At 54.9% G+C, this 22,155-nt stretch overlaps 1 protein-coding gene across 2 annotated transcripts in view; it reads right to left on the bottom strand.

The window, feature by feature from the left end:
- Positions 1–22,155, bottom strand: part of LOC133348415 (protein-tyrosine sulfotransferase 1-like) — a 52,499-nt gene that overhangs the window by 6,000 nt on the left and 24,344 nt on the right. For both annotated transcript variants that reach the window (XM_061561209.1, XM_061561208.1), the window contains exons 2-6: positions 17,979–18,209; positions 15,530–15,665; positions 14,101–14,295; positions 13,389–13,756; positions 11,053–11,251 (exon numbers count right to left, since the gene is read on the bottom strand). In XM_061561209.1, the coding sequence (XP_061417193.1) occupies positions 11,053–11,251; positions 13,389–13,756; positions 14,101–14,295; positions 15,530–15,665; positions 17,979–18,193 (1,113 nt within the window). In that variant the 5' untranslated portion in view covers positions 18,194–18,209. The remainder of the gene's footprint in view (positions 1–11,052; positions 11,252–13,388; positions 13,757–14,100; positions 14,296–15,529; positions 15,666–17,978; positions 18,210–22,155) is intronic.

Below are 22,155 nucleotides of genomic sequence, written 5' to 3'. Positions count from 1 at the left end.
TACACAAATTCCTTAATATATACGTACAGTGTATATTGTTTTAACGTAATAAATGTTCATGTCCACTCACCCTATTTTATCCCAAGATCTAAGTATTCATATTCGCGGATTTAATATTCGCGCCGTGCTGTTTTCGAATTTTCAACCGACACCAGGTGGCAGCAGATGGCATCGATCGGCCAAATAAGTCCTCGTGGTTCATATTGTTTCCATTGCACTCCTCGGGAGTATGAGCATCATTCTTTCTGTCAGCCACTTCACACATCAGCATGCTCGGTGTTGCGTTCAAAGCATTTGGCCACCGAATGCCGAGTGAAATATCACAGGCGAACACTTTAAAGGAGAAATTGTTTTTTTGATTTGCACCCTTGACTTGGCAAAGAAGCGACCCACTTGCACGTTTTCACATTCTACTTATTTACACGAAAATGTATCAACATATGGGCCGTACAGTATATGTTTTTATTAAATTAAATCGCAGTTCATTGTTAATCCATTTCTGGATTGAGGTCTCTCCACGCCATGCTAGTCGCGGGGGTTTCTTTGACCATACTTCACCATGCTGGTCAAGGTGGGTTGGGGGGGGGGCTCAGATAACTACTGTGCCCCCCACCCTCGCCATGGGTTTAAATTCTAATCGTGGGTTCAAATTTCGGCCAGTCTCGCCTCGCTACAACCAACACCGTGACCATCCTCACGCCTCCGGGTTCCGTAATAAAAAAAGAACGCCACTTTGGTGGGATGGGAACAAAATAGCCCAGCCTATCCCCTCGCCCATAACAACAGTGGAATTTTCACCGCTGGCACAGAGGACCACCAACGGAGATGAACCCTGCAGCATTCCTGGGCCTCTGTGTGCGAGCGAGCGAGCGACTGAGCACATTGGGCCACACTTGGAAAACACGCGCACCGGCGGACGGGGAACTGCGGCGGAAATTGGCGCGTGGTGAGGCGGAGGAGGGGGGGCTGAGCGAGCGAACAGGCGAGCGGTCAGCTTCTTGAAAATGTCTCCCCCCCCCTTCCCCCAAATCCCGAGAGTCAAACTCGCCCGCTCCATGAAACCGCAGCCACGGAAACGCAAAGAGAGGGGGGGGCGGAGGGGGCTTAAGTGATGGTTCAATTACAACGTTGCGCCAAAATAACTGCCGTATTAGGATTTGTTAAGAAAAAATTTAGCTTCTTTAAAAAAAAAATCCGATCCCTTTCCGCAGTACTGCCCACTAAACCGTAAAAACTTTGATTCTCTTGAAAGAGATGCAGGCCGGCCAAAGCCCCGTGGAGTGCGGGGACGATGTTTATACAGCGTTGGATGGGGCCGAATGCATTTATTTAGATTTATTCAATAAATCCTGGCGTGGACGGAAATAAACTAAACGATAATTTGTAAAATAAAATAAAACCGTTTTAAAAATAGCCAGTAATTTGGGCTGTCTGCCAGATCCAGTGTAAGCGAGAGATTTTTTTTATTGGGAAAATGCTGCAGAAAGAGGTTTAGTTTTCACCCCCCCTTTCCCCTTCTCTGGAAAGAAAGCATCTGGTAGCAATAAGGTGCAGGGTTTGTGTCGGTGAGCTGAGCCACTCGAAGCAAAGTGCCCCATGTAGCGATCTTAACATCGCAAGCACACCCACACACAAGCACACCTATACCACACACACACACCACAAAAGACTGAAACACCCCCAACCATAGCCTTCAACAGACGTTTGCGAGCACCTATTGACAGATTGCATTGCTCGTGAGAGGGGTGATGTGGCTAAGCACTGTGCCCGGAATGCATACCACAGGTATGTACACGCATGTACAACCACACACACACACAGTTAAATATATATGAACATATATGTACAAAAACAAATTAAAGATAACCCCCCCCCCCCCATACAGCCTTGGCGCAAGCGCTGTTAGCGAACTGGCATCGTACAACGAACGAGGGGGGGTGGGCGGTCAGCCCCATGTCCGGTGGTGACCTTTGTTTCCACAGTGCTGATGTTTACACACCACACCAGACACTTATTTTAGGCCGAGTTGATCTAGGGAAGGCCCAGGATCACTTGGTCACTGAGCGGGAATCGAAAGTCAGGTTTCTGGGTTTGTGGCGCGGTGCGCTAACTCCTGCGCCACCGTTCCCCATTCCCCGCATTTAACTATAAACTATTTTTTATTCTATTGTACACACATAACGAGACACAGGAATGTACATACCCCGGTATGTACACACGCAAAAAAGACAAAGATCCTCCGTATCGCATTAACAGACTGTTGGGGCAAGTGCTGCCATTTGAGGCCGAGTCGACCTAGAGGAAGCCCAGGACCGGTTCAGATAATCGTCACTGGCGTTGGCCGTGAGCGGAAATCGAACTCGGCTCGGAGGGATCGTAGCGCAGCATAGCGCTAACCGCTACACTACCGTACACGTACACTCACACACACACGCACACGTGTCGCAATGCAACACAAGGGCTGACACCTTGATTACTTTCTCTAACCAGCAGCACAAGCCTGCAGCTCTCTTTGCTCATGGCTGTCAGGACAAAGCGGCTCCCACCAAAGCGCCCATTCCACTCTCTTCCCTCCCTCCCTCCCCAGGGCTCGTGCCCGTCTCTCCACATCTCCTCTCATCTTCAATCAATCCCCCCCCCCATCACCATCGCCACATCTCTCCTCCACCCAAGGTTATCTTCTTAACCGTCGTGCACAACACTGTAGAGGTGTAATTGCGCATGGCTACGAATGTTGAGGTGTGATTATGCATGGCCACGGATGGCCAACAAACACAAGGGGCGGGGTTACGGCCGTACACAAGGGTGGCGCTCGCACCGACGTCCGCATGTGTATCCCCCACGGGCCCCCCCTCGGGGGCGAGTCCTATAAAAGGTGATGAGCTCGAGGGCTCGAGGTCGGGGACTCAGCTTTAACCAGAGAAGAAGGAAGACCTGCTAGAATAGGCCCCAGAGCTCCCCTGGCTCGCTGTCCTTATAAGGGCCGACCAGGGCAAGCCGGTGGCGTGGCCCCGAGAGCCCAGACTAAGCTGGTCTGGTGACTCAGGGTGCCGGGGTCCCAGCTTAACCAGGCTGGGACAGATAGCCTCCCCTAGTCCCGTAGTGGAGGAATTGGCTTAGGTTAGAGGGCTTAGCTGTCGTGAATCCCTGTAGCCAAGTGACCTGTAATTACTGTGTTGGTGTAATAAACAAGTGTGCCTCCGATCCTGTCGTCAAGCCTCCCATATACTTACTACATCTGGTGTCAGAAGTAAAACGTCCAACGATGGACACACGAGGGACGACACGTACCAGGGAGTCGGAGATGGAAGACGCCGCGGCCGAATCAACACCAGAGATGGCCGGGGTCGGATCGGAGCAGCCGGGGCCGAGTACGCCCGCGCCGCTACGACAAGAGGGGGGGGATGCGTCAGCCGAAGGACTCCGGCTGGCCCACTCCCGCCTGGCGGAACTGCTCTACGCCGCGGCCGCCGCGTTGGAGGAGATCACGCGGCTAGGGGCTGGAGGGGCAGCGCGGGTCGACGACGGCAGCCGACGCGCGGCGACGTTTCCCGCCACCCCGACGCGGCTCGCGGTTAAATTTCCCGCCATCACTACAGTGCGAGCGGAGGGCGGGGCCGGCCCGCATCACGTGACTGCTGAGCGCCAAGCACAGGCCGTGACATCATCAACACCGGCCAGCGTGTCAACATCAGAGCGACCGGCGATGCCATGCTCACAGCCCGCCCACACTGTATCATCGGCGGGGAGCGACGGAGAGCGATCTGCAGCCACGGACGTCGCCTTGCAGCAGCGTCTGCCGCCTTCTAAAAGAATTCGTAGGCGCAGACGGAGACTGGGGCGGCTTCAAGAGGCGGTTCATCGCTCATCAAAAGATGGCGAACTGGACGGACGCCGAGGCTCTACGCGCGCTGCCGGCGATGCTGGACAACGACGCCCTGGCTACCCTTACCTCGGCGCCTAGGGAAAAGCGCGCCACTCTACACCTGGCGTTGCAGCTGCTGTCAGCCGTCTATGGGCCGCCTTCGGACTGCAGGCAGCTGTTCCACGATCGGCGTCGGGGCGCCAACGAATCGCCCCTGGCCTTCCGGACGGCTCTCCTGGCCCTGGCGAAGGCTGCTTTTCCAAGGATGGACGAGGAAGGAGTGGATGCCATGGTGGCTGAAAAGCTGCTGCTACTCGCTGATGAGCTGGACGTCAACGTCCTGGCTCAAGACGACGCGGAGATGTCGTCCCTGCTGGTCGCGCGCCACATCCACGGGGGCTTGCGGTCCCTACGTCGAAAGGCGGCAAAGGGGGCGGCCGGCCATGCCATGGCGGCCACCGCCCTCCCATCGGAGGAGGTCTGCGGGGTGGAGCGGCGAGGGGAATGGAGATCGGTGGCACCACAGGCTAGGAATGGACCGAGCCGCCAGGAGCAGCCCAGGACATCTGGGGCGCTCACACGCTGCTACAACTGTGGCCTGCAAGGCCACGTTGCATCAGGATGCCGGGCTCCCCGTCAGCGCGGGGCGACACCTCGTCAGGACGCCACGCCGTCTCCTCCCAAGCTCCAGCAGAGAAATACGGCGAGTCGCGGCACCTCACACGTTTGGCCCACGCACACATCCGACACACACTCACGCGCTCAACTAAACAGGGCTCCAAATTCCCCGTCCGTCGCGCGCGATTGTTCTGTAATGCGGCGAGCGCTCCAACCGGGTCAGTGGTCGGAGCTCGCCCATCGTGTCGTTGCTGCGTCGGCGGGATCATCGGTTGTGGTCGGTCATATTGATGGGGTAGAGGTGCGGATTTTAATTGACAGGGGCATCGGCGACCATTATATCTGATTTGATTAATAACATCCTTCCCGTTCAAAGTCGTCCCTTGCTCCCTGTTGACGTGCCATGCTATGCTGCTAACGGGGGCTCGCTGGGCATTATTGGGCAAATCCGCGCCACTATCTGCATTGGAGACATTAAATTATCCGGGCCTGTTTTGGTTTCCTCCTCACTCGCGGTTCCGTGCCTGTTGGGGACGGATTTCTTGGCCAAAATGCCCATCCGTATCCTGATTGACCAGGGGTGCATTGAGCTCCCATCGGGCCGACGCGTTACATTTTTGTCTTCCCCCACCACGGAGCGTCGGGCGTTTGCCACCGTGCAGGCGCTCGTGACAAAAACTGTGCGCGTACCTCCGGGGGCTCAGATGCTCGTCCCTCTTAGGTTGCGTCGGCCGTTTAATGAAGGGGTTGCGGATCGGGGCGTCTTGTTGGGACCATCTCGGGCCGGGGTCAATGGACCCGATTTGCTCGCGGCTCAGACCATGGTGAGAGGGGATGGGGACCCCTTCATTGCAGTCCTTAATGTAGGATCGCGAACGGCCGTGGTTCCTCACGGGACCGTGCTTGCACACGCAACGCCGGTACCCTATGAGGAACCACTCGTGGGTCAGGTATCCACCGATCCTCCGTCGTGACCGCATTCGGACTGTGATGACGGATGGCTGGATGCGCTTTGCGCGGGTTCAGTGGACCTGTCCGACTCGCAGCGCGCGCAGCTGCGAGTTCTTCTGAGCGAATTTGCTGACGTTTTTAGTCAACACAAATTTGATATTGGTTGTACTAAATTGCTGCGACACCATATTGACACGGGTGACAGCGCGCCAATCCGCCAAAATCCCTTTCGGTTGAGTCCCGCCGAAAAGGATCATGTCAAATCAGCTGTTGATGACATGCTAGCCGCCGATATCATTTCCCCTTCCAACAGCCCGTGGGGCGCGCCGATCGTTTCGGTGAAAAAACACGACGGCTCACTGCGGTTTTGTGTCGACTTTCGGCGTCTGAACAAAATCTCTGTGGCAGATGCGTACCCGCTTCCTCGAATGGATGAGTCGCTCGATGCCTTGGCGGGGGCGCGATTCTTTTCCACCCTCGATTTGCTATCTGGATTCTGGCAGCTTCCTCTGGATGACGAATCAAAACCTAAGACTGCTTTTCGTACACCGCAAGGTCTCTTCCAATTTAACCGCTTGCCGATGGGTTTACATTCTGCGCCGGCAACTTTTCAGCGGTTAATGGAATTGGTCTTGGCAGGCTTGCAATGGGATTCGTGTTTGATTTACTTAGACGATGTCATCGTCTTTAGCAAATCCTTCGAGGAACACCTCCAGAGGTTGCGTGCTGTTTTTCTCAAGATGCGGGCTGCCAATTTGAAATTTAAACCGCAAAAGTGCCATTTACTCCGCGAATCGGTGCGGTATTTGGGTCACATTGTTGGGCGCTCGGGGATATCCACTGATTCCGCCAAAACGGAATGCGTCAGCTCCTGGCCGACTCCCACCTCGGTGGGAGAGGTCAGGAGTTTCATTGGGTTCGCGTCGTATTATCGACGGTTTGTGGCTGACTTCGCTACGATTGCGAAACCATTGCATGCCTTGACGTCCAAGGGAGTCAGGTTTCATTGGGGGCCGGAGGAGGAGGCTGCTTTTCGCGCCCTCCGGAATGCTTTGGTGGGGGCTCCGCCGTTGAATTACCCCGATTTTTCACAACCCTTCTTGCTCGATACAGATGCAAGTAACACGGGCATCGGGGGCGTGCTGTCCCAGCTCATTGGGGGCGTAGAGCATGTGGTGGCTTACGGTAGTCGGGTACTGTCTCCAGCCGAACAGCGGTACTGCGTTACCCGTCGGGAATTATTGGCGATTGTTTATTTCATTCAGCAGTACCGCCCGTATCTGTACGGTCGGCGGTTCACCGTCCGTACAGATCATGCGGCCCTACAGTACGCCCTGCGGGTTCAACAACCATCGGGCCAGTTGTCTCGATGGTTGGAGATCCTCCAAGACTATGACTTTGTCACCACATATCGTAAGGGTGTCCGCCACACGAACGCTGACGCCCTGTCACGATTGCCACCCACTTCGGAGTGCGCGTGCCTCTTGGGTTCGGGGCGTTGTAGGCCCCCGAACGTCACCACCGATTCGGTCCTCGTGGCCGCTGCCGATGCGCCTTCGGCTTCGGGTCCTATCGAGCAAGAAGGGAGGGATTCGTTGCTGGGGTTGTCGGTCGCGGACTGGGGACGCCTCCAAATGGAGGACACCTCCCTCCTCGCTCTGCGCCGTCGCGTCGGGGGGGCTGGTCAGGGGGTGGCGAACGTTGACTCGTGGGGGTTGTTCCAGGGTCTTTTAATGCACTGGGATGGAAAAACCCGCCGCCAGCGGCTCGTGGTGCCTGCAGCATTAAGGGGTAAGGTGGTATGGGCTGTTCATGAGCGGCTTCTGCACTTGGGGGTTCACAAGACCTTTGCCACACTCCAGCTCGATTTCTTCTGGCCGGGCATGGCAAAGGACGTGGGGGATCTCCTGGGGTCGTGCACGCAATGCGCGCAGAGGAAGCCACCTGCTAGGGGGTCCAACCCTCCGCTGCAGTCCATAAAGGTTTCCCGGGTTAACGAGCTCGTCGCTCTGGACATACTCGGCCCATTTCCCGCTACGCCCAGGGGCAATAGGTATTTATTAACGGGGGTCGAGTACTTCACGAGATGGCCTATGGCCTGGCCCCTGGCCAACCAGTCGGCAGCAGCCATCGCGGAAGCCTTTGTCCAGGGCTATGTCCTCGACAAGGGTGCTCCGGAACGGCTGCTTACTGACCAGGGTAGGAATTTTTCTGGTAAACTCCTACGCGAGGTGTGCGACCTCTTGGGTACGGAGAAGGTTCGGACCTCTCCGTATCACCCACAAACTGACGGGATGGTGGAACGGCTGCATCGGACCATCACGTCTATGCTGTCCCAGCAGGTGTCAGTATCCCAGACGGATTGGGACCTTCGTATAGCCGGTGTGTTGCAGGCCTACAGAATGGCTCCCCATGCGGCCACCGGATTTTCCCCTTTCTTTTTGATGTATGGGCGCGAGGCTAACCCCCCTGTGACGACCCAGCTGAAGCTCTCGGCGCCCCAGGCGAAGTCTAACTTGTCCGAACACGTTAAATTTAACATCAGCAAATTGTCTGAGGCGCGGGAAGCGGCCGTGCAAAATTCTGAACTCCGCCAGAGGGCGAACGAGAGGCTTCGGTTGGGGCGGGTACAGGTGATCAAATGGAAACCAGGGGACAAGGCGTGGTTGCACTGTCCCCAGGTGCCGCTGGCAACCTCGTCAAAATTGGTACGGCCGTGGCGGGGGCCAGTGGAGGTCGTACAGGTCTTGCGGCCGCAATGTGTTCGCGTCAAATGGGGGAGGCGCAGGTGGTATGTGCACCCCTCAAGGTTGAAAGCATTCATCGCGCCGCCCCGTGGTTCACACACACACACGCATGGCCAAACGTGTGAGGGTTCCGCCGACTCCCCGACGTCGCTGCACTCGCCTAACCCGACATCAACTGTTCCGTCCCCAGGCGCAACAGGAGTGACGGGTCCACACCCACCAACCCCTCCCGGAGGGGTCGGGGGTCACTCGGCAGCGACGCCTGACTCTCTTGCACCCGGACCGTCAACAACCGTCAATGAGCGTGCCAGGACGGGCCCTTGTGACGGGCCCGCCGCGAGAACGCGCGCCAAAACGCGCAGACTATTGTGAGGTCGGCCGTTGGGGGGCCTTGCGGACAATGGGAGGGGTGGCGTCCGGAGTGTGTGTATATATGTTGGTTTTGGGGTATTTATTCGGGGGGGGTGCGTCGGGTTATTTTTTTTCTCTCTCTCTCTCTCTCTTCCTGTTGTTGTTCTTGTTAAGGTTCTCTTGTTCTTGTTAAAAATTACGCGAGGCACACACACGGGGTTTTCGTGAGGGATGCACCTTTATTCTGATTTTTTTTGCAGCCAGGGACGGCTGCGAGCTGTACAGGGGGGGGTGATGTAGAGGTGTAATTGCGCATGGCTACGAATGTTGAGGTGTGATTATGCATGGCCACGGATGGCCAACAAACACAAGGGGCGGGGTTACGGCCGTACACAAGGGTGGCGCTCGCACCGACGTCCGCATGTGTATCCCCCACGGGCCCCCCCTCGGGAGCGAGTCCTATAAAAGGTGATGAGCTCGAGGGCTCGAGGTCGGGGACTCAGCTTTAACCAGAGAAGAAGGAAGACCTGCTAGAATAGGCCCCAGAGCTCCCCTGGCTCGCTGTCCTTATAAGGGCCGACCAGGGCAAGCCGGTGGCGTGGCCCCGAGAGCCCAGACTAAGCTGGTCTGGTGACTCAGGGTGCCGGGGTCCCAGCTTAACCAGGCTGGGACAGATAGCCTCCCCTAGCCCCGTAGTGGAGGAATTGGCTTAGGTTAGAGGGGTTAGCTGTCGTGAATCCCTGTAGCCAAGTGACCTGTAATTACTGTGTTGGTGTAATAAACAAGTGTGCCTCCGATCCTGTCGTCAAGCCTCCCATATACTTACTACATACTACAACACCATTCAGTGGCGATCTGTTTCTGAGAATCTATCTTCTCTGGGCCACCCATAGGTTGACTCGTCCAAAAATAAGTTCCTGTAGGCCAATCCGTTTCAAAGACGATGTGTGCATTTGTCAAAGCATGTTTGTTTGCATGTCTTACCACAAGCATGTGTGGTTAATGCAAACTTGATGTCTTGCAATAGGTGTCACACATCACTATTACTGACCACGTGGAGACATTGGCACAGAATTGCGGTGCAAAACTTTTGCAACATTGCGCGCGAAGGTTATTTCTTCTCCGATCTGTGAATAAGAACTGAAGATGTAGGCGTGACTCGGTGGTCCGGGGATCGGAGCACTGAGCCCGCACCGCCGTCATCCTGGCTTTGAATCCAGGTTTCCACTGCTCCGAGATTGAACCGGATTCTCAAGAGTGGTGAGTTGGTAGTGTCAGCCTGAACACCTAATGACTACGCGCACAAAAAATATAAAAATCCATTTGACATTACACGTGCTTTTGCACTTCGTTTGGCTACATTCCAACTCTGATCATTTAGAAGTGGAAATGATCGGTTTGACTGTCTAACGATGAGTATTTGGTTGTGAGCAGGACATTTAAAAAAATTGCACCCATCCCATGTACAAGCAAAAAAGAGGTCACTTGAAAAGATCTCAGAAGGAGTTCTGTGAAATCTACTTTCACGAACCATTCTGTAACACGTGGAGCCGATGCACTGCTTTGCGACAGTTGCGAATCGCTACTTTATCTGAGTGCACAACGCCGAGAGAACAATTAGAATTAAACGGTGGAAAAAAAATTACATTAGAAAAGGACTGGAAATATTTGCGTGGTGTGTGGGGGGTGGTGGGGGCAGTGGGGGAATTGCACGACAGGGACAAGGTAACTCCACAAGTAAGTCACTCTCGGCGAGGGCTGTCACGCTGAAAATAAAAATTGTAAATAATCCTCGCGGCAGAGGCAACATGTGGATTTAAAGTCCACAGCTTACGGCAAAGGTACCGCCAAATGTCAGAGGGGGCATTGCGTGAATTATACATCACGCGAAATGTAGGCGTTTAGAAAATTTACACGCAGGCGACCAGAGGAACTTATATTCCACGGCCCTTTGGCAATCCGCTGCTGTATGCAGGTTTCCCTGTGCTTGCTTTGTCGGTTATGGGGGGGGGGGAAGTTGACCATACTTCACCATGCTGGTCGGCACGGGTTGGTGAAGACGGGGGGGGGGGGGGTGGGGGAATCACGGGAACGGTTCAGATATCACTCGGAAATGAACTCCCAAGTGACATCTGTAGCTACCTATGAATGGAGGGGACTCAGCACATGGGTACGATATTGGGCGGGATGGGCCCTGCTGTTCAATAGGTGGGGGCACGGTAATACTCCCAATCATCATCACAATCAGCCATGGTCAATCCACTGCCGGATGAAAGCTTCCCGAAAGCCGTCGCCATCTATATCCCGAGAGATCCCCGCCGCGTGGTTGCGCTGCGTCTGCCCGCCCACGCGCTTTCGGCTTGTACCGTGGCGTCAAAGCAACGGCCGTGGCACACAACCCGAAGCGCACGTCGCAGGGCCGCGCGCCCCAAGGGCACTCTTGGCAGCGGCGGGTGGGCAGGCGGGCGGGCAGGCAAGCTAGCGGGCGGGCGGGCGAGTTGAGCGGGAATTCCTCCCCACCTTGCGCGTGTTGTCCACCACCCTGCTCTCCGGCGTGCCGTAGCGGGGCGGGTTGGCCCGGGGATCGTAGCCGAGGCGGTCGAGCATGGGGGCGACCTCAGCCATGTCGCGCACGACGTCATGCGGGATTTGTCCCACCCACCGCGCCAGCGCCTCCAGGTTCACCGGCTTCACCACTTGGTCGGTGGAGCGCTCGACCCTGCCGCGAGACACACGGGGGAGACGGCAAGCACAAACACCGGCTCTGTAAGCACAAACACCTCCCGTTAAGGCTCTGTAAGGCGTTCTGCCGAAACACCGTGCCAATTCTGCCGGATCCTTCCGTTGGTTTCCAATCCAATGCCGGATCAACCGAGAGGTCCGCAAGGGACCGAAGCTGGACATAGAAACTTCCGAGACTGGGGGGGCAAAGGGGGGGGGGGGGAGTAGTGGTATGCAGTCCTGAAATTTCAAACCTCATTTTATGTTCTAGAAAGGTTTCGCTGGCTGGCTGGCTGGCCGATAGGACGGATGGTCACATCCAAAGGACGTGCCCGTGGCTAATTTTAAACAAACTAAATAAAAATGCAATGTTTTTTCGCTGACAAATATCAATGAAATAGAAAATTTCGGGCCGACAAAGGGGGTATGGGCAATCTCCCCCATCGCCCCCCCCTCCCGGTCCCCGCCCCTTGGATCCACGACTGCTATGGATTCACCTCAGTCTATCTTTCCCTCTCATCTCACTCTCCTCCCATCCACGGGCTCTCCTACCTCTCCTCCCTCACTCCGCTCTTCCCTGCGGGGTCGCAACCTGCCTCGGTTGGGCATCTGTGTTCGGGTGGCAGGATTGCGTTTGTACCAATATCTGTTGGTGTGGTATTGCTGCACAGGTTTCGTGACGGTGTTTTTTCCGACTGAGAAATACATCCAGGTTTGGTCTGGGGAACAGTTGGCAACCCTGATTCCCGGCCACAGATAAGGTCAGTGGCGAGTGATATTTGAACCAGTAAACTAAACCAAACTATTTAATTGTTTACCAGGAAAGGCCTCACTGAGCTGCATCGCTCTTTTTCAGAAGTGACCTGGCCACAAATGATAGCTCTACGAAGTGGCTTATCACGTGGAAATTTGTATCAGCCAAATAGTCTAAACGCATGCTTCTAAATGTGGAAGGGAAAACCGGAGGACCCGGAGAAAAATCCACGAGACCACGGGAAGAGAGACACATGCAATCTCCAAATATACAGCAGGCGTCAGGGTCGTGATTGAACCCATGACCTCCTGTATACCAGGCGAGGTAGTTAACATCTCCTAGCCACCGTGACACCCTACAGTCCTCGGCCTACCCTAGGTCGCCTTAGGCAATTGTCCCCTTAAGCAATTGTCCCCTTACGCAATCCCCCCCAGCATGCACCTCCTCTTGGACACACCGCTGTACACGCGTGTGCAAGTCTTGAAGTCGTGTTCTGAATGCACGCTCACACATGCACGGCAATACATTTGAACCCCTTGTTTTGAGACCTGGGGTGTGCCGCATGAATTCCTGAGGTTCTCAGAGGAAACAAACAAACATACACACACACACAAAAACCACAGACACGTGCACAACAAAGGCGAAGATTACCACTGTGAACGAGCAGCTATGACGGCTGGAACGGCACACGAGGGGGTAAGGTGGCCAGACCAGGATCATGCCCAGCCACCACCTTTACTGCCCTAGTGCTGAAGTTTTTACACACCGCACAGGGTACTCATTTAAGGCCCAGAACTAGTTCAGTTATCCGTCACTGGTGTTGGCCGTAAGCAGGAATCAAAGGTGGACCTTTGAGTTTATAGCACAGAGCACGAACCACAACACTCGCGCTGATATTTGATAGGCTTATAATTGATCAACTCAGAATTGTGACGCAAATACGGGCCTCTTGAGCTGCTTAGGGCGCTCAGCTTTTGCTTGGTTTTATTCTACCTCGCGCCACCACTGTGTACACCGACGTGCCCCCCCAGACCCCATGGTGAAGGATGGTCAAACAACCCGCCCCCCCCTAACGACAAGGTCACGAAGGGAACAACACAGACCACGTGTCCACGCCTAGTCGAGTCAACCCGGTGCCAGTAAGGCATCCGTTTGAAGTTGTGCATTAATGTGCTTTATCGCCACAATGTGCGCATTTTTTATTTCTGCCACGCGGTATCCATGCAGCAGCCTGCTCTCCCCCTGAAAGGCCGTGTGGGTTGACAACCGTTGGGGTGTCAGTAATATGGCGAAATCCCACGGCCGCCACAACTACCACGACGACCGATGCTGCCACCGCCACCGCCACCGCCACCAGCGCGCGACGCGGCCGGCCCCTCACTTGGAGAGCGACACGCCGCCCGCCTTGCCGATCATGTCCTCGTGGTGCAGCACGGCCGCCTCCCAGGGCAGGCCGAGGAAGGCCAGCGCCTCTCGCATAGTCGCCTCGGGCCGCAGCGCCAGCGTCTCGTAGCGCACGGCCATGCAGCGGCGCGGCCCCACGGCCAGGCACTGCGCATGCATGCCCTCGACGGCGCGGCTCCACTTGGAGAGGCAGTCGCGGTAGCTGGAGAGGTCAAAGCCCGACACGGTGACGTGGCGCGAGATCATCGAGTGCACCGAGGCGCGCCCGTCGCGCAGCATCAGCAGGAAGCGGCTCTCGGGGAAGAGTGTCGCCAGGTACGACAGCGACTTGAGCGCGAACGGGTCCTGCGCGGGCGGGCGAGGGGCGGCACGGGGGGGGGGGGGGGCACAGTGGCGGTTTAGCGCGCCACGCTTCGAACCTGGCGGCCCGAGTTCGATTCGCGCTCACGGCCACCGACGCCGGTGACGAATGTCTGAACCTGGTCCTGGGCGCTTCCTCTAGGTCGACTCAGCCTCGAGCGAGTACCCGGTGCGGTGAGCGATACGTCGCCACCGGGGAGGCAAAGGCGGCCGGGCGCGGTGCTGGCCACCCACCCCCTTCGTGAGGCGCTCGCCAAACACCGGTGACGATTATCCGAACCCGGCCGTGGGGGGGGGGGGGGTCTCCTCCGCCCTACGGCCCGACCCACCTTGTTGCAGAGCCGCTGCGCCGGCTCGCCGTGCTTGGCCACGATCTCGAGCACGAAGGCGCGCACCGCGTCGTCCAGCACGGCGTCCGTCACGCCGGCCTCGGCCAGGCGCACGCGCTCCTTCTCCGACTTCATCCACATCTGGTGCATGCCCAGCACGCGCGGCACCACCCGCGTCTCCTCCCCGCAGCGCACCTTGCCCGGGGTCGGAGGGAGGGGGGGGAGCGGAGGGACACGGGAGAGCGGCGGAGGAGAGAGAGGGAGAGAGTGCTGGGCACGAGCGAGGGGCAGGGGGCGCCGTGCCGCAGTGTGTCTGGGCTCCACCTGCAGGGCATCACCCCCTGGGGCTCCACCTGCGTCTCTCCTGCCCGCGGCGCCAGGGAGAGCCACGGGGGAGCGGCGGCACGCTGGGTGCGGTGTACAAGGTTGGGTACCGAGTTCGTTGCAGCGCCGGTTGCAATGTGCCGCACAGTGAATTGTGCAGGGTGCTGGGTGATGAGTGCAAAGCGATCCCTGCAAGATGCTGGGCGCTGGGTGGTGTAAGGTGCCGAGTGCTGGGCTTAGGGCTCCGAGTGCGGGACGCTGGGCGCTGGGTGCATGGTGCTACGTCTCCCGACCGCTCGCGGTACCTACCCAGGCAGGAAGAGGCGTGGGAAGCCGAGTGCCGAGTGCTGTTTTCAGGGCGCTGGTGCTGGATACTCGATAAATGGTGCATGCTGCTTGGTGCAGTGTGCCAAATACGTGGTGCTGGGTGCATCTTGCCAGGGGCAGGGTGCATCTTGCCAGGGGCAGGGTTAGAGGTCGCAATCGGGTACCCGATACCCGTACCCTACCCGATACCCGGCTACCCATACCCGGCCGGGTACGGGTACGAGTACCCGTTTGCGACCCTGGTCCGGCCGGGTACGGGTACGGGTAGGCCGTGAGTCACTGGTGAGTAACTGTTTGTCACTCATTTCCCAACGTCTTGTCTCTTTTTTTTTTCGATTTAAAGCTTTCGTGACTGCAGGGATTCATCTTCTTGTTTCTTTCGGTAAAGTCACGTAGAAGGGAAGTAATAAAATAATAAAAATAAAACATAATAAAACAATTCTCACGACGCCTGCAACATGGCTTCATCCCAGATGTCGTAATCGGGTACCCGATACCCGTACCCTACCCGATACCCGGCAACCCGTACCCGGCCGGGTATCGGGTACGGGTACGGGTACGGGTACCCGTCCCCTACCCGGTTCGGTACGGGTACCCGTTTGCGACCCTGGTGCGGCCGGGTACGGGTTCGGGTAAGGAATCAAAACCCGTTTGCGACCTCTGGGCAGGGTGCATCGTGCCAGGGGCACCCTGCCGGGTGCACACGATGCTGAGTGTACCGTGCGTCGCCGTGTGGGTTAGCGCGCCATCATCGCCACCACCACCACCGCCTCCTCACCTGTGAGTGTGCGTCCAGCATGACCCGCATGAGCGTGGTGCCACTGCGTGGGAAGCCCCCGATGAAGATGATGGGGATGGACTCGTTGTAGCGGAACTCCCTCCTCACCGGGTCAAACACCACGAGGCCCTGCCGCCTGCACCCACAAGGAACGGGGCCGCAACGTCGGTCGCGCCCCCACCGCGTCCCGAATCTCGGCGCATGCCGAGCGGGGATCATTCGCTCAGGAGAACTTCACTGTCTGTTGGGGCTATTTCACGTACGGTGCGAAGGAAGTTCGACACGCGTTTACATGCTGTGGATACAACGTGGGACACCTTTTTTTGCCGGTATCAAATTATCAACAATAAGAATAGGTTTAACACTTTCTGGCAATAAAACAGGAGATGTTAAGATGTTCAAACACCAAACGGAAACCTTCGGCAAGGAATCACGTCTGCATTAACCACACACGGTACTTGTGGCAAACGTGCAAACAAACATTGTCTGATGATATTTGCATTGTCTTTGAAACTGATTGGTCTAGCCAGAGACGGCCTTCTATAGGGCCTCGTCTCACCAGTGTCAGAGCAGAGAACAATGCCGTACCGCCATCGACTGACCAGCTGCCAACCGAGAACACCGCCTATTCCCAGGGAGTCTCCTATACAAGTTCCAACTCACCACCATCACCACTGCCTCCACCGCCACCGTGATCTTCACCGAAATAACCACCAGCGCAGACATCATTGAATTTACTCACAGCCATCATTATCAGTCAGCACCACCGCTGCCACCCTTACAACCACCACCATGGTGACCAAAACCATCACCACGACCACCAGCGCTCCCATGCTCACCAGCACCACCCTCACTACTACAACCACAATGACCACAACAGGACCACCATGACCACCATCGTGACTATCACGAAAATGACCACCACTATGGCCACCAGCGCTATGACCACCATCAATTCAACTACTCACGGACAGCATCATCAGAATCACTATCAATGTCACCACCACCGTTACCGCCAAAAACAAAGATCCCCCGTATAGCCTTTAACATGCTCTGGGGGCAAGTGCAGTTAAGGAGCACCAATCAAGGCTGACACCACACATGAGGAGGTGAGTGGCCAACACCATACCCGGCCGCCTTTGTCTCCCCAGTGCTGATGCTTACACTGCACCGGGTTCACATTTAAGGTTGAGTCGACTTAGGGGAGGCCCAGCAACGGTTCAGACATTCATCACTGATATTGACCATTTGCTGGAATTGAACTCGGGTCGCCGGATTTGTAGCGCAGTGCGCAAACCACGACACTTCCACTCTCACCCTGATCAGCACCACCACCCTCACCAGCACCACCACCCTCACCAGCACCACCAGCACCCTCGCTCTCACCACCACCCTCACCGTCATACTCTAAACTATTTTAAACTATTTTTTTTTACCAGGTAAGGCCCGCTGAGCTATTAGCTTATTTTGTCAGAAGCGACCTGGCCACAAACGATAGCCCAACGAAGTGGGTCATCGCGTGGAAATTTAAAAGCATGTTGACTCTAAATGTGGTGGGAAAAACCGGACGACCCGGAGAAAAATCCACACGACCACGGGGAGAATCGAAGAGAAACACGTGGACTCCAAATATACAGCAGGCGCCAGGGTCGGGATAGAACCCACGACCTCCTGTATACCAAGCGAGGTAGTTAACATCTCCAAGCCACCGTGATGATGGTGAAAGAGACACGCAAACTCCAAATATAAAGCAGCCGTCAGTGTCGGGATAGAACCCACGACCTCCTGTACACCAGGCGAGGTAGTTAACATCTCCAAGCCACCGTGATGATGATGGTAAAAGAGACACGCAAACTCCAAATATACAGCAGGCGTCAGGGTCGGGATAGAACCCACAAACTCCTGTATACCAAGCGAGGTAGTTAACATCTCCAAGCCACCGTGATGATGATGGTAAAAGAGACACGCAAACTCCAAATATACAGCAGGCGTCAGTGTCGGGCAGAGGTCGCAACCGGGTACCGGATACCCGTACCCTACCCGATACCCGGCTACCCGTACCCGGCCGGGTACGGGTACGGGTACCCGTTTGCGACCCTGGTGCGGCCGGGTACGGGCAGGCCGTGAGTCACTGGTGAGTAACTGTTTGTCACTCATTTCCCAACGTCTTGTCTCTTCTCACAATTCAAGTTCCGAGAATCAACCCACCCGCGCCTGCAACATGGCTTCATCCCAGAGGTCGCAATCAGGTACCCGATACCCGTACCCTACCCGTACCCGGCCGGGTACGGGTACGGGTAAGGAATCAAAACCCGTTTGCGACCTCTGGTGTCGGGATAGAACCCACGACCTCCTGCATACCAGGCGAGGTAGTTAACATCTCGCCACCACGGCGCCCCTCACCAACGCCGCCCCCCCCCCCCATCACCGCCACCACGTACGTATGTACCTGTGCACCCCCATTGCATCACTGCTCCTCGTGTTCTCCTTGCCCGCTAGCTCGTCCCAGCCGAGCCAGCGGGGGTCCTCAGGCCCCCTGGCCTCGCCGGGCCCCCCCCGGGCCTGGCACTCGAGGGCCTGCTGGCCCAGGTAGAGCACGAGCAGCGCCGAGGCGGCCGCAAGGCCACACGCCACGAGCAGCTTGTGGCGCGACGAGCCCCGCATGGCGCAGCCGGCACACCTGCGGGATGGGGGGGTACACAGGTGTGTCAAGGTGACAGTTGTGTCAGTGTCACCTGCGGGATGGGGGGGGGGTGTCAAGGTGACAGTTGTGTCAGTGTCACCTGCGTGGTGTCAGTGTGTGGAACTGTGTGTTGGTGTGACCTGCGTTGCAGTGTCACCCGTGCATCGGTGAGAGTCACCTGTGTGTCAGCGAGCCTCACCTGTGTCACAGCGACTCAGCTGTGCGTCAGTGGTTCGCAAATGCACGCGTCTGTGCAGTTAAATTGCACGCATACGGGCGGGCACGCACACACGCGGAGTCAACATTTACTCTGTAATCGTAACTGTCCATTTAACCAGAAATAAGCGTGGTGAAATTCGAATACGATCCAAAACGCGAGATGAATTTGACCAATGCTTGCAGCTGCATCTCCACCGAACCTTATCATCTCCATCGCTTCCACCTCCTCCACCAACGTTAATGTTCGGCCTCTGCCAGGTCTGCGACTCAAACTCTCTTTTTTTATTTTTGATGTTCGCCTTTTGGCGTTCTCTGGTCTAACACCGGTGAGACTAGGCCATGGTATAGGCCAGGGGTCGGCAACCTACGGCTCCGGAGCCGCATGCGGCTCTTTACGGGCTGCTTCTTGACGATGAGTACGTATGTACTCAGATGCATTGCGGCTCTTGAAATACTGAATTTTGTACCGAATTGGAAAGAAATGGCTCTTCTTGTTATTTTGGTTGCCGACCCCTGGTATAGGCCAATCGGTTTAAAATACAATGCGTATATTATCCGAGCACATTTGCTTTTGCATGTTTTGGCCACAAGTATGTATGGTAAATGCAGGCTTGATGCCTTGCAGTAGGTGCCTATTTGGTGTTAGAACATTTTTACACCTCCTGTTGTATTACCAGAAAGGCTGAAGCCTATTCTCATAATTTCATCACAGTGATACAGGCAAAAAGGTCACATTTGATTTTGTCCGAGCTTTCTTCATTTCACTGTATGACCCCGACCACATCCCCCCCCCACCACCCACTTCCTTCACTGCTACCCAGGTGACACTCACCGACGCAGGTGGCAATGACACAGGAGTAGATCAACATTGACTCGCGCCAGGTGAGACCACTGCGAGACGCAGGCGACGCGTCTGCGAACGGCAACGCCGCGGACGGACGCATCACGACGATGGCAGAGCCTCTTGTTGGTTCTTTCGGTAAAGTCACGTAGAATGTAAATAATAAAATAATACAAATAAAACATAATAAAATAATTCTCACGACGTTTCGGCCACAACGCAAGCAGCCGTCCTCAGGTCTGTCGAGAAGACAGAGTTTGAATGATGGCAGAGCCGCCAATAACCCATCGCCCCCGTCACGCGTTGGCTAACACGGCCGCGGGGAAGCTGCGACGGGCGACGTTTGATCAATTTCAGTGAACCCGAGCCTATGTCTGCAGGCAATGCAGCAAATGATGGCTCTGGTTTCCATCGCAAGGTTGTCACCGCACGCACTGCAATCCACAATCATCACCATCAACTCGCAAACTGCTTTGTCAATCATTGCAATGGTCAAGGCGCAGCTCTGATGTTGCTCGCTCATGGCACTGGTGTCCTAGGAGGGGGCTCCAGAGAACCCCCCTTCTAGATTGTGCTTTTGGCCTACTATTCCATGGTGGCCAGACGTTGAAAGAGGCTGTGTACCAAATTTCGATTTAAAGCTTTCGTGACTGCAGGGATTCATATTCTTGGTTCTTTCGGTAAAGTCACGTATTATTTCCCTTCTACGTGACTTTACCGAAAGAACCAAGAATATAGGCTGTGTACTAATTTATGCTACAATATTATTACAGGGTGCTTAAAATTTTTTTTAACACTTATATGGGACTATCGTTTTTAATGGAAAACAACGGATAACACTGTAATAAGATAGCAAATTTCGATTTAAAGCTTTCGTGACTGCAGGGAATCATCTTCTTGGTTCTTTCGGTAAAGTCACGTAGAAGGGAAGTAATAAAATAATAAAAAGAAAACATGGAAAAATAATTATTTAATAAATAATAAAACATTAATAAATAATTATTTTATTATGTTTTATTTTTATTATTTTATTACTTCCCTTCTACGTGACTTTACCGAAAGAACTAAGAAGATGATAGCAAATGTATGTTAGTAGCTTCAAAGAGTCTCCACTTGTTCGCCATCATTGTCAACACAAGCCTGGAATCTTCTCCAGGTGGTCTCCAGAGCCCAGAGCCACATTCCTTGTTTTGTTGTTGCAAATTCTCGGAAGTGTAAACATCTTTTTGAAGCACCCTGTATTCGCATAATATACCATCATCAGTATTGCCGCTGTGAAAATTATTATTCCCGTCAACTTCATCGCGCTATCAATCATTGTGCGAATGATGGTGGTGTGATGGTTGGCAGTGATGATGGTGGTCATGATAATCGACAAGGCAGAGTTGACACTGGCGCGATGGACTACTCTGTGAGAGTTCTGAATAGGCACGAAGTCTCGATACACAACACCGACGGCACAACTGCTAGTCATTAGGATTAGGGGCAATTGCAAGGACCTCAGAAGTAGTTCTGTGAAGTCGACTTCTGGAGGGCATTCTCTAGCACGGGGCAATGTTACACAGCTAGGCGAGAAGTCCAAATAGAAATTTCTCCGACTCTTTGACAGCATGAGGCCTACCCGGCATAAGTGGAAAAATACCGCAATTGGAAGGGAGGAAAACCCAACAATGACCTTCCAATATACAACCCGACTCAGTATTGATGACCAATATGCGTCGATCACTGCGTGCGTGCGTGCGTCATTCAATCCGCCAGCTCCGAGGGTGAGTTGGGGGTCAGACCAAGCCACAACCTCGTTCGTCAGGAAGGCCATGCGGTCAGAGATCTGCAGGGCGGCGCGAGGGTGAAAGCGTGGGGCGGCGTTGGCTCTGGGCCCAGCGCGTGGCAGATACCGAGAAGGGGGGGGGCGTTGCAGATAACGATAAGAAGGGGGGGGGAACTGCAAAAAAACGCAAACAAGCTGGGCCAAGCCAGTTCTGCAAGAGAGCCTCCTTTAAATATCAATTGTTCAGCAGCAAAGCTAATTTTTTTTATACTAACCTCCACAGTTTTCTGTTGTTCTGTTTTTTTGACAGCACTAGCCTTCAGAAAAAGCTGCCCCCCATCCCCCCACCCCCTTATACAAGTATTGCTGCATAACTCGCACTCCGGTCACTCATTGCGAAGGCGAAATAAATCCATAGAGCGTCGGTTCTTGGGAGCTGACGGCCATCGCAAGGTTGTGCTGGGATTCCCGATTAATGTGTTTTTCTGTTAAAAGGCGCCGTTTTTTTTATATAATTATAAAGGAGAGCCGACACAAGATTGCAGGGGTTTCGTCTTTTAATAATTTTCTCCCATCCACACCTGTCCCCAGCCGTCCCAATCTCGTTCCCGCCAAAGGCCCCTTCTTCCCGCCCGTTCTCCCCTTATATCTCCTCGATCACCCCTCCCACTAACCCTCCTATTGGTGGGAATCCTTCCCCTGACACCCCTACATAATCATCAATTAAAAAGAAACTCACAACCAAGTAAACACTGCGCGTGTGTAACCACTTTAGAATTCACAGTCTATTCGTGATCATTCACAGCCGGTTATTATCAGTACACAGGCAGACTGCGCCTTCGAGTGGCATGTTGTCTGCGGGGATATAGAGCCAGTGGTTTACACACGCTACGCTATGAACCACGACAACCCGAGTTTCAATCCCAGCCACGACTAGCCCCATGAGTAGATTTCAACATCCAAATCAAGTGCTGGGACTCCCCATTCACCAACACGCGCTGACCAAGCATGCTGAAGTACAGGCGGGCAGCCTCCACGACTGACATCTTGTGGCGAGAAACGTCAATCCAGTAATGGGTTGACAAACAGGCTGCCCACTATAATTAGTAGTAGTA

This window comes from Lethenteron reissneri, chromosome 27 (genome assembly GCF_015708825.2).
Source record: "Lethenteron reissneri isolate LAM-NWPU_2019-01 chromosome 27, ASM1570882v1, whole genome shotgun sequence".
Taxonomy (NCBI): domain Eukaryota; kingdom Metazoa; phylum Chordata; class Hyperoartia; order Petromyzontiformes; family Petromyzontidae; genus Lethenteron; species Lethenteron reissneri.
The sequence above is the reverse complement of the archived record's forward strand: the minus strand, read 5'-3'. Positions and strand labels throughout refer to the sequence as shown.